Genomic DNA, 9,812 nt, shown 5'->3' on the forward strand with positions numbered 1-9,812 from the left:
CCCCCCCCCAATCATTTTCACTGATTGCTGTTATTATGTGACTCTTCAGACTAGAGGTGCAGAGCTACTCCACCCACTCGCCTGTAAAATCAGACAAATCACTGGAGGACGTGCTGGACAACCTCAACCTCAGCTCCACCATCACCCCTCAGATGATCAACCTCGGCCTCTCACAAGAGCGTAAGGAGTCTTAATCTGACACCAATGATTTTGAAATTGCACCTTTTTTTCCATGTAGCAAATGTTTCGTCACACTTCTTTGAGAACCTGACCCTAATGGCTTTTAACTGTGTGTTTTCACAGTTGTTGATGAGGTGTGGCAGCAGCAGGCCGTGTTCAGGCTGCTGCAGCTGATAGAGCTCCCTCTGTTGGAGAAGCTGTTGGATGGTAAAGAAGCATCGAGGCCTCCCCTGCACAGCATGGACAGCGACCCCGACCTGTTGTATACATCCAGCTACCTCGACCGAGAAGTTCTCAAGGCCTTCAGTGAAGCACAGTAAGCTCTCTCAAGCTTCTACATGTTCAACCAAGTGTCATTTAACCCTCCAATCTATGTTTCTTAAGAGCTATCAGTCCTAATCTACAGGTTGTATTACTCTTAACTGGCTGCTTTACAAACATGTGTTAATACAACCCATAACCACATTTGTATATAGGGACCTTTTGTTGGTGTGTTGCCATGCTTTCTAACTTAAAGGAAGATTGAGCTTTACCAGATTTTAACCAGACCAATGACCAAATCCATGCTTATTGGGAGCAGTCAAGTTCTTTCTAAATCCCTGAGGGTCAACCGCTTATCTGACCTTCTTGTTTCAGTTGTTGCCTTCCCTGCTCCCTCACTTTGACCAATCTGTGGGCAGTATTTAAAAGAACTCCCCTTTCTCCTCAGGGATGATGAGTGGCTGTCCGGAGCGGTGGACTGTCTGGAGTTCCTTCCCGATGATCTGGTGGTGGACGTCAGTCGAGGTTTGGCCGGGTGTGCCGATGACCTGCTGCGGTGTAAGAGTCTGCTCTACGAGGTCTTGGTTCAGCACTACAGAAACACGCAGCAGCCTCCTCTGCTCAGCAACCACGTGTTCGACATCCACTCCGGCATCTCGGAGCTACTCGGTAAGAGCAGATCTTTTTGGATTCCTTTTGTTTGCATGAGGCTTGGTAATGCTTTCATGATGCATAAAGCTTTATTTATTTTTTCAGCTTTATTTGTTTATTTTTTTTGTCTATCTTCTGACCAGATGCCACATGTTTTTCCTTTTAAATGACCCTCAACAATCTGTATATATTCTACTGTTCTTCATTGCATTTTAATTTTAATTAAAAAAGCAACCACTACTTTGCACACTTGTATAATGTATACAGAATCCTCTGTTTGTATTTTTTTCAAGTAGTTGGTTGGTTTATTAGTGTATTCTTACTTATTCTGTATATTTTATCTAGTGTATTCTAGAGATACTCTAAAGATATATACTTTTCTACTTGTATTGTTTTTTTTATTTGATCTGACTCATGCTGCTGAAACTTATACAATACAATAACCTTTACAATTTGCGATCAATAAATCAGATTTAAACGTATTTGAACCTAAAGGCAGGTGTCATATGTTTCTGCCAATGCCGGTTTAATCAAAAGGACAAGCAAGCTCAGCATTTTAATCCTGGTATGTTTGTTTGTTTTTGTCAGTGAATGGCAAGCAGGAGCAGGCTCTGGAGGCTCTGCAGCTGAGCCTGAAGCTGCAGGACTCTCGCAGCAGGGAGGAGCTGCGCAGGCTCCTGAGATTCATGGCTGTCGCAGCCGAATCCCAGGAGGTCAAACTGCACAAAGAGGTGAGTGCTTGTGGGCCTCTCGAATGAGTCAGAACATGCGTATGTTTGAGCTTTGTTAAGGCTTAATATTTGTCTTTCAGATTGAGAACAGAATGGCAGTGAAAAGGTCTTTCTCGAGTGCCATCGTCTACAGCAAAAGACTCTCCAAAGGAAAGGTGGCCTTGATGGTTCTGTTCATGATGGATAAGCACTGCGATCTGTTCAAGGTTAGTAATCCTCATTTATATTTTAGCCTGTTTGCATCTGATTTTGTTGGAGGGATGAAACAATCAGCAAAGTCGTCGGGTCGGGTCAATAAAATGCACTTTTACACAGACTGCATGATTTCAACAATCATGTCAGATATTATTTGAAAGATAATTCCTGAATCAGATGTATCTGTGACTGTTTGTCAAACTTTGTGTCTGATGCTGCTTTCTTTTCCACCAGATTCCTGTTTCATTACACAAAATGGTCAGTGACAGAATAATAAATATTGTAAAAGGCAAGGATCCAGAAGTGACAACAGGTTTGTTGATTTTCCTTGTTTATATATTTATTGTTTACAACATAAAAGCCAAAAGTATGAAACGTGAAAACACTTTGCCTTGGTACGAATAAATTAGACCTAATTCTGTTTTTCCACCATCTCTTTTTATAGGACCGTCACACTGCACAAGAGTGAGCGCTAAGGCCTACTCGGAAAATGCACAAAAAACCACTAAGGAGGAACTTTGGTCCTTACTCCGCACTATCCACGAGAACCCAAAACTCTCCTCTAAAGAAAAGAGACGGCTGCTTGGACAGTTTTACAAAGGCCACCCTGAGCTTTTTGTTCAATACTTTGGAAATAGATTGTCCAGACACGTGTTGCTACAGTGATATTTGTCAGTTTAACAATTTATGTATAATTATGTAAAGAATACGTACATGAAAGAAGCTAATGTGATTTAAATGACGTGCAGATGTGCAGTTAGTGCATGGATTATATTTGCTAGTATGTAAATAGTTTAGACTACTGAAAAAAATGTGAATTTTCAAATGTGGAGACTCACAATAAGCTACGACAATTAAGGACGTATTTCATTTCTTAGATATTTTCTTTGGTGCAGGACACTAACATGAAATGTCCTTGTCAGTTATTTATGTGTCTGCAGTGTGTCTTGACGGCATTCAGGCTGCATATATCCCTTTTAAATGGATGTATTCTGTGTGTTATAGTGCAATAGGAACAGTCTTAGCATGCAGATGTTCTGTTCATGTGGTTTCTCATACACAATGTGATGCACAGTAGAGTTATGTCTCAAACGGAAATTTGAACCTGGAAATGTGAAAGTCTGATGTTATTCTGTAGCAAAAAGTCAGAGGCATTTATGTGAATCAGCCCTCTGGGTTTATGTGTTGCAACTCTCAGAATACAGATGTTTGTATTTTTTATTTTTTTATTTAAACCTTATCCACGTTTTAGTGGTATCTTTAGGGTTTTGTTTTGACAAAGGTTTATGTATTCCTTATACTAAGATGAGGAAATGACATCCACATTTCCAATTGACAAACTCATCCCCGGACTAAGTTTTAAACCACTCACATCTTGTTTGTATTTTGGAAAACCTTAATAAAATGCATCTAGAATTGTCAAACATTCAAACATGTACATTGCATCTTTTCAATGCAGACAAAAGCATTTTTATTCTTAAAGATAACAAAAGGGAATTGGTAAATCGAATCATTTATAAATACAACACAAAACATGTTTACATCTGAGGCAGTCTCTAGTACACTGTGTCCATTCTTACTTGACTGAACACGGGCCTTGCCTAGAGCTTTTCCTGTTAATACCTGACATAAAGTATCCTACCTTTACGTTTAAACAGAGTTGCATAATTGTGAAATCTAGGGCTGTTTAATGCTATTGAAGTTTCCAGTTGAAAAACCTGTGAAATTGTGTTTTATATAAGATACAAATATTTGTATCGGTAACATTTTAAGGAAGATATTTCTGCAATGTGGAGTTCACCTAACTGTTTCTCATACGTCAATGTTTAAATACGAAACAAATAGGGCTTCAGCTCAACACCTCAAGAGTCCTGTTGAAATATCAACTCAAATATGGAAATGAGCGGTGCTTTCCTTTCCGAAACTTTGGATAAAACATTGTTCACAGCTTACATTAAACACAACTTTAGTGCTAGATAGAAAAATCACTAACTCTTACCAAGTTTGATTTACATTTCTCTAGCTGTAATGGCTTTTTCAAATTCACAGCTAACGTGAAAATGAGAAACGGCCAACAAGCATCCCTTTGATTGACAGGTCGTTTTGGTGGGGTGCCCTACTATAGCTATAACGTTTATCATTCAGAAGCTGTTCAATACAAACACATGAAGACAATGTTAGACTTTTTTTCTGAGCAGTAGAAAGACTCAAATTGTTCAAATGTACAATATGTTGTTAATATTGCAAGAGGAGTGGTGTTCAGTTTATTCCAGTGTAACCTGTGCACAGACTCAACTAGGCTGCCAAACACTCAGAACAAAGGCTTTGCGAGGCAGACAAATACTGATGTCATCAGGTCAATGTGAAAATAAGCAGCTGGCTGACATTGAAGAGTTCACTGAATATGATATGTTCTCCAATCAAGTCATAGTTTTTCTCAAGTAACGGACTGAAATACGCATTAATAATTTAAAGCTGAAAGTAAAGATTTAAGTTTGTATCACAAAAATGATGTGTCAAAAGCTGCCCTCTAGTGGAAGGCCTGGCATGAGTTGGCTAAAAAAGAAGTCTTGATAAAATGCACAGTCAGTTTAAAAAACAGCAAAAAAGCATCAGTTCAAGTAAGTGAAATAAAAAGCAAATCGGTTTAATTCTTTTCCATTTTTATTGAAAGGAATTTCGTTTTTTCTCCAGTTATCTAAAAAAAAGCTTGATTCCACCTTCCCTATCACCGGAACATCACAAGGCCAAAACTGAACTGTGTGCCAAAATTCACCGTGAATTAAAAATTTTGTACAGTATAATGATCAGTCTTTAAAAATAAAAACTGTTAACAAACAAAAAAAGCCACGAGAACACTCAGGTATACATACTGTGTGTATGTCTGTGAGTGTGTGTGTGTGTATGTATGCTTGTCTTCTGTACAGAGATAAATTGATGTATAATCTGTCAGACACTAAGAAATGTGAACATGAACATTTAGCCGGTGTTGCCACCTGTAAAGATTACATTCTCGAAGGGTTTAGTGTGTGTGTTTCAGTTGGTTTATCGAATCCTCTTCTGTTGGCGTGCGCGGTAGATGTCGTGTATGGGTGGAGCCACAGCTCCTTTGTCATCCTCCTCGTCGGAGTCTGCGTTAGGCCTCTTCAGTGACTTGGCAACAGCATGGTTCTCCATGGAGCCATTCCCCTCCCCTCCTGCATCTGGCAGTTTACCAGTGATCAGCTCTACAGCAGCATCAACAGCTAAAGAGACAGGAAACCCATCAGTAACATGTCACATGAGGGGAATTACAATACATTTTCTGCCAATTCATTTAAAAGCTATTTCACTCTGGGTCCAAGTGTTTCATCACTGGATGACCGCCCACACATTTGACGGACATTTCCTTCAGCAGAGCCACGTTGCTAGGGTGTCTAAAAATAGAACTAGTCTGGATTCACCAAAAGATCGGACTTACTTTCAGGAAGTGTGCATCTCCTGAATAATTCCATCATCTCATCCACTTGAACAAAGGGTCCCTGCAGTGAAAAAAAGAAATAATCAAAGCGGTATTGCAGTATATTAGAAAAGCTCCTTTCATCTAGTATCCATTAGCAGTAAATATGAGCTAAACAGCATTAAACTGCTGCTACTCACAGTGAAGCACGTAGGCGGAGGAAGCAGCTTCATTAGGACAACAGCAGCTGGGGGGATTGGGAAAACTCCTCCTGGGACAGGGTGTAAACCTGGAGCTGGGGGGGGGGGAACACAAGAGGCTACATCAAAGAGGGATCCTTTTATGTGAAACATTACTGTAATAGAGACAGTGTGACGTAATTCTTCATCACAGAGCTTCCCTGATTTGTTACTACATCAATAGGCTACGTACGGGCGAGGTGACGTGGCTGGAAGGGAATCATCTGGTTGGTGTCAGGTTTGGGGTACTCAGGTTTACGATCAGCGTCATCCTTTTGTGCCGGCGTAGAGGGCGTCACCACGGTTTCTGGTAGCAGCGCTGCCAGTTTGGCACGAGAAACATCCTACAAACACATAGGGGAAACGGTTTGAATACGAGTTGAAGGAGAAGCCTCTATATAAGCCTTTATTCATTAGTAAAATTGCTCTAACAGCGAAATATAGCATGTTTAGTAACTTCTAAAAGCCAAATACACACCTTGTATCCGAGGGCCTTGAGTTCACTAGCAGAGCAGGGATACAGGTCCATGAACTTGTATCTATCTACAAGCAAGGCTGTTTCTTTGCCCTCATACTCGTCTTTGAAGGCAGTGAAACGCCTGCGCTCCACTTTCAGGATACTGGCCAGGTCTCCTATGTTGCTCTCAAAGGCCAGAAACCGAGCCCAGATCTCACTGAAAGATGAAGGAAAACAGAAATTAACAATCAAATGTCTTCAGAGGTATTTAGGGTTATTCCACTTAAATACTTTCACAAAATGTAATCATTATTTCACGTTACCCTGATTTTTCTGCTGACAAGCTTCCTGATGTGAGGACACGTTCAAACAGGACCCTTGTGTTGTTATCCTCTGGAGACCGAAACAGCAAAGGAAGAAAGAAAAACAACAGGTTTAGACATTTATATAACAGTAACTGCTCCTTGCACTATATCACTGGATGAGTAGAACAGACTTTACACTTTTTATTATTACACTTAACCTACCATTAAGATGTGAGAGGTAATCAATGTATGCCAGGATGTACTCTGGAATGTCACCGTATTTCTTCAAACCAAGCTCAAAGATCTTGAAGGCCACTGATTTATCCTGTTGGAAAAAGACGAAAAATGGTTCAACCAAATCATTTTTTTTATTTAAAATGAATTGAGTCACCAGGTATATACTCAACATGAGATTATGTGTACTTACCTTGCTGCAGTAGTACTCCATCAGTGCTGCAGTCACATACACATGGTGACGTGTGCGGAGATCCTCTCGGGCCTTTTTGAAAATGGTACGACCCGACTTGATGCCCTCCGCCCTCCTGGCAAACTTCATGTACTGAATGTAGACCAGCGTGGGGTCGATGTCCTCGATGGCCACCAGTTTGTTGTAGATGCCGTGAACTTTCTCGTACTTCATGCGGCTCTATGAGGAAAGCGGAAGATATACGTTGATGAGGCTTCCAGTTTCTTTCTGTGACCGATCTCAATTTGTGCTGAGTGGACCCTCACCTCTTCATAGTCGGCAAATGCGAAGTAAAGCAGCATGTTCTTCTTCAGAAGAGTCCCGATGGCACGTTCATAGATGTTAGCAGCCTCGTCACTAAACAGCTTTGAATTATTCATGTCCTGCAAGAAAAGAGTTTAGAGAATGATAGGAGTCTTTCGAGTTGTACTGAAGAACACTAAACAGTGGGAAAGGTTCTTTAAACTTCTTACCCCTTTCTCTGCCAGCAGTTTGCTGGACTGCTCCAGGTACTGTGCTGCCTCGTACCAGACGTCAGGATGGTGGCCCAGCACCAGCAGGCACTGCTCATAGGCAAACATCACTGCAACACACAATGGTGATTGACTTTAAATTCATAAATTAAGATTCTAAAAGCAGGGGCGTCAAGACTCAAGGCCCGCGGCCAAATCATTTCATGTGGCCCGCAAGCGCTTGCAAAGAATACAATAGGTTTATTATACGGTTACATGCCGCTTTACAGAAGTACGTTGCCCGTAACCACAATGCATCTCATTTTGTGACATGTTATTGACAATTATTTGCCCTAGACTTCGGCTTTCAGACGTAGTTAATTATGAAGTTATTACCTTATAATAATCCAATGCAGAGGCAATAATGTAATATAATACATTATTTTATATACATTTATATCGTCTTAAAGTTACAGCTGGCCCTTTGAGTGCAACCATAATGCTGATGTGGCCCACGATGAAATTGAGTTTGACACCCCTGTTCATAAGTGTCAACCTACGCCCTCTAGTGGTGCTTACCTACAGGAGAGAAGCTTCATACATCATTTACCTCCATTGACTGATGCTCAGGACATTATTAAAATTGTATAGCAGTGTGATTACTGGAACCACAGGCCCCAGCGCATACAGCAGGGATTTTAACTGCCATCACAACACCTCCTAACAGTGATAAGTCACCTCTCTTTGTGATGAGGGTCTGGTCTTCTGTGCGCAGTGGGTTGCTTTTTTCCCACTGGATGTACTTCTTCCACATGTCCACTTGCTGGGATTCCTGAGGGGAGTTCTGGGGAGGTACTGAGGGGGCGTTCCTGTCCAACCCCTTCATCACAGTCTCATATTCCTAATTTAAACAAACCATGTATTATTTGTTTTAACAAAGACAGCACTAGGATTCTAAAGAGGTTTTTGCATTTGACACTTTTTCTCACCTTTGCAACTCTTCTGGCATTCATGTAGTCCCTACTCCGGTCCTCAATCATCTTTTTGGCCAGGTGCACATTGATGCCCTGTTCATGAAATAGACAGGTCAGTCCAGTAATCCATTACTCTCACACTGTAACAGCTAATTGTCCATATGAGTGAACATCCAGAGGTAGACAGATGACTGGGTGTGTCACTCACCTCCTCATATTTGCTATAATCTCTCCAGAGCTGCTCGATGTTGATCATGGGGTTCACACAGCCCCTCTGGTACACCCTCCGTACGGCAGTGATGCGCTGGTTCTCTGCATATGAGCCCACAGCCTCACTAATGGACACAAGTCAAAAACTGTCAACATTAAGGAATTTGCTGAGGCAGTTTAGATAGTTTCACAATATTACAGGAGAAGCACTTACACTCCTTTGAGGAAGTTTATGTAGTCCACCCAAATCTGAGGAGAGGAAGGGATAGCTGTTAGGTGACAGTTGTTAAGAGACATGTATATAAGGTACTAATAAATCGCTCAATCTGTGTACCTGATAAGACATGATTTCCATGCCGATTTTATCTAATGCGAAGTCATACGCTTGGGCCATCTTCTCTCTGAGGGTTAAAAGAGAAGTAGTTTGTATCTTTCAGTACAGCAGTATGTAAATATACTTAAAGGTCCCATGTCATGGCCATTTCCACTGATCATAATTCCATTGTTGAGGTCTACTAAAATAGATTTATATTGTGCAATTTTCCAAAATCACTTTGGTTTCTCATACAGCATCTCTGTAAACTACGTGTATTCACTGAATTTCACTCTCTGCCTTTAACGGCTCGTTGTAGCTTCAGTAGCTCCAGCCCCCACCCTCCCTGTGAGCACAGTGTGCTCTGATTGGTCGGGACGTTGTGAATCGCGCTAAGCTCCGTGGAGGTGTGGTTTCCTTGTTTAGCGACAGCGAAACACAGCCAAACTCCTCCTGAGCACACACAAAGTCACAGCCGAAGTAAAAACAATAAGTGTGGCTTGATATTGAGTAAGAAAAAAGTTGATAAACGCTGTGAGAATGGGTCTGCAGAGAGAATTTCGCCGCGATCCCAGGGATCGCGGCGAAATTCTCTCTGCAGACCCATTCTCACAGCGTTTATCAACTTTTTTCTTACTCAATATCAAGCCACACTTATTGTTTTTACTTCGGCNCACTTACAAGTAAGACAACAACCTACATAGTTGATTTAAAGGTCCCATGTCATGCTTTTCCGGTTATTACCCGTCCCCTTGTGCAGAGTCAAAACCCTCAAAGTACACCCTGTAGCGAGTAAAACTCTAACACAGAAAATACCTCCCCAAAACGCCTCGTTGGAGATACGTCACTGTCCATTGATTCTTCCGGGAAACTTATGATGTCATGCGTTTACCGGAACCAAATGGACCAATCCGTTACGTTACGTCCGCGGAGCCGTTA

General features: G+C 41.3%; 2 protein-coding genes across 2 annotated transcripts in view; one reads left to right on the plus strand and one right to left on the minus strand.

Annotated features, from left to right (window-relative positions):
- depdc7a (DEP domain containing 7, paralog a) overlaps positions 1-4,702 on the plus strand; it is a 5,101-nt gene extending 399 nt beyond the window's left edge. Inside the window, exons 2-8 of the mRNA XM_010796783.1 lie at positions 50-180; positions 304-496; positions 890-1,110; positions 1,681-1,823; positions 1,904-2,029; positions 2,253-2,331; positions 2,464-4,702. Coding sequence (XP_010795085.1) covers positions 50-180; positions 304-496; positions 890-1,110; positions 1,681-1,823; positions 1,904-2,029; positions 2,253-2,331; positions 2,464-2,684 — 1,114 coding nt within the window. The 3' untranslated portion in view covers positions 2,685-4,702. The remainder of the gene's footprint in view (positions 1-49; positions 181-303; positions 497-889; positions 1,111-1,680; positions 1,824-1,903; positions 2,030-2,252; positions 2,332-2,463) is intronic.
- A 233-nt stretch (positions 4,703-4,935) lies between these two features.
- cstf3 (cleavage stimulation factor, 3' pre-RNA, subunit 3) overlaps positions 4,936-9,812 on the minus strand; it is an 11,210-nt gene continuing 6,333 nt past the window's right edge. The window contains exons 6-20 of the mRNA XM_010796487.1: positions 8,895-8,961; positions 8,775-8,809; positions 8,559-8,685; positions 8,366-8,443; positions 8,115-8,277; positions 7,398-7,507; positions 7,191-7,307; positions 6,886-7,104; positions 6,681-6,783; positions 6,477-6,546; positions 6,175-6,370; positions 5,890-6,040; positions 5,658-5,752; positions 5,479-5,539; positions 4,936-5,263 (exon numbers count right to left, since the gene is read on the minus strand). Coding sequence (XP_010794789.1) covers positions 5,064-5,263; positions 5,479-5,539; positions 5,658-5,752; positions 5,890-6,040; positions 6,175-6,370; positions 6,477-6,546; positions 6,681-6,783; positions 6,886-7,104; positions 7,191-7,307; positions 7,398-7,507; positions 8,115-8,277; positions 8,366-8,443; positions 8,559-8,685; positions 8,775-8,809; positions 8,895-8,961 — 1,792 coding nt within the window. The 3' untranslated portion in view covers positions 4,936-5,063. The remainder of the gene's footprint in view (positions 5,264-5,478; positions 5,540-5,657; positions 5,753-5,889; positions 6,041-6,174; positions 6,371-6,476; positions 6,547-6,680; positions 6,784-6,885; positions 7,105-7,190; positions 7,308-7,397; positions 7,508-8,114; positions 8,278-8,365; positions 8,444-8,558; positions 8,686-8,774; positions 8,810-8,894; positions 8,962-9,812) is intronic.

This window comes from Notothenia coriiceps, unplaced genomic scaffold (assembly GCF_000735185.1).
Source record: "Notothenia coriiceps isolate Sejong01 unplaced genomic scaffold, NC01 NC01_scaffold00037250, whole genome shotgun sequence".
In the NCBI taxonomy this organism is placed as follows: domain Eukaryota; kingdom Metazoa; phylum Chordata; class Actinopteri; order Perciformes; family Nototheniidae; genus Notothenia; species Notothenia coriiceps.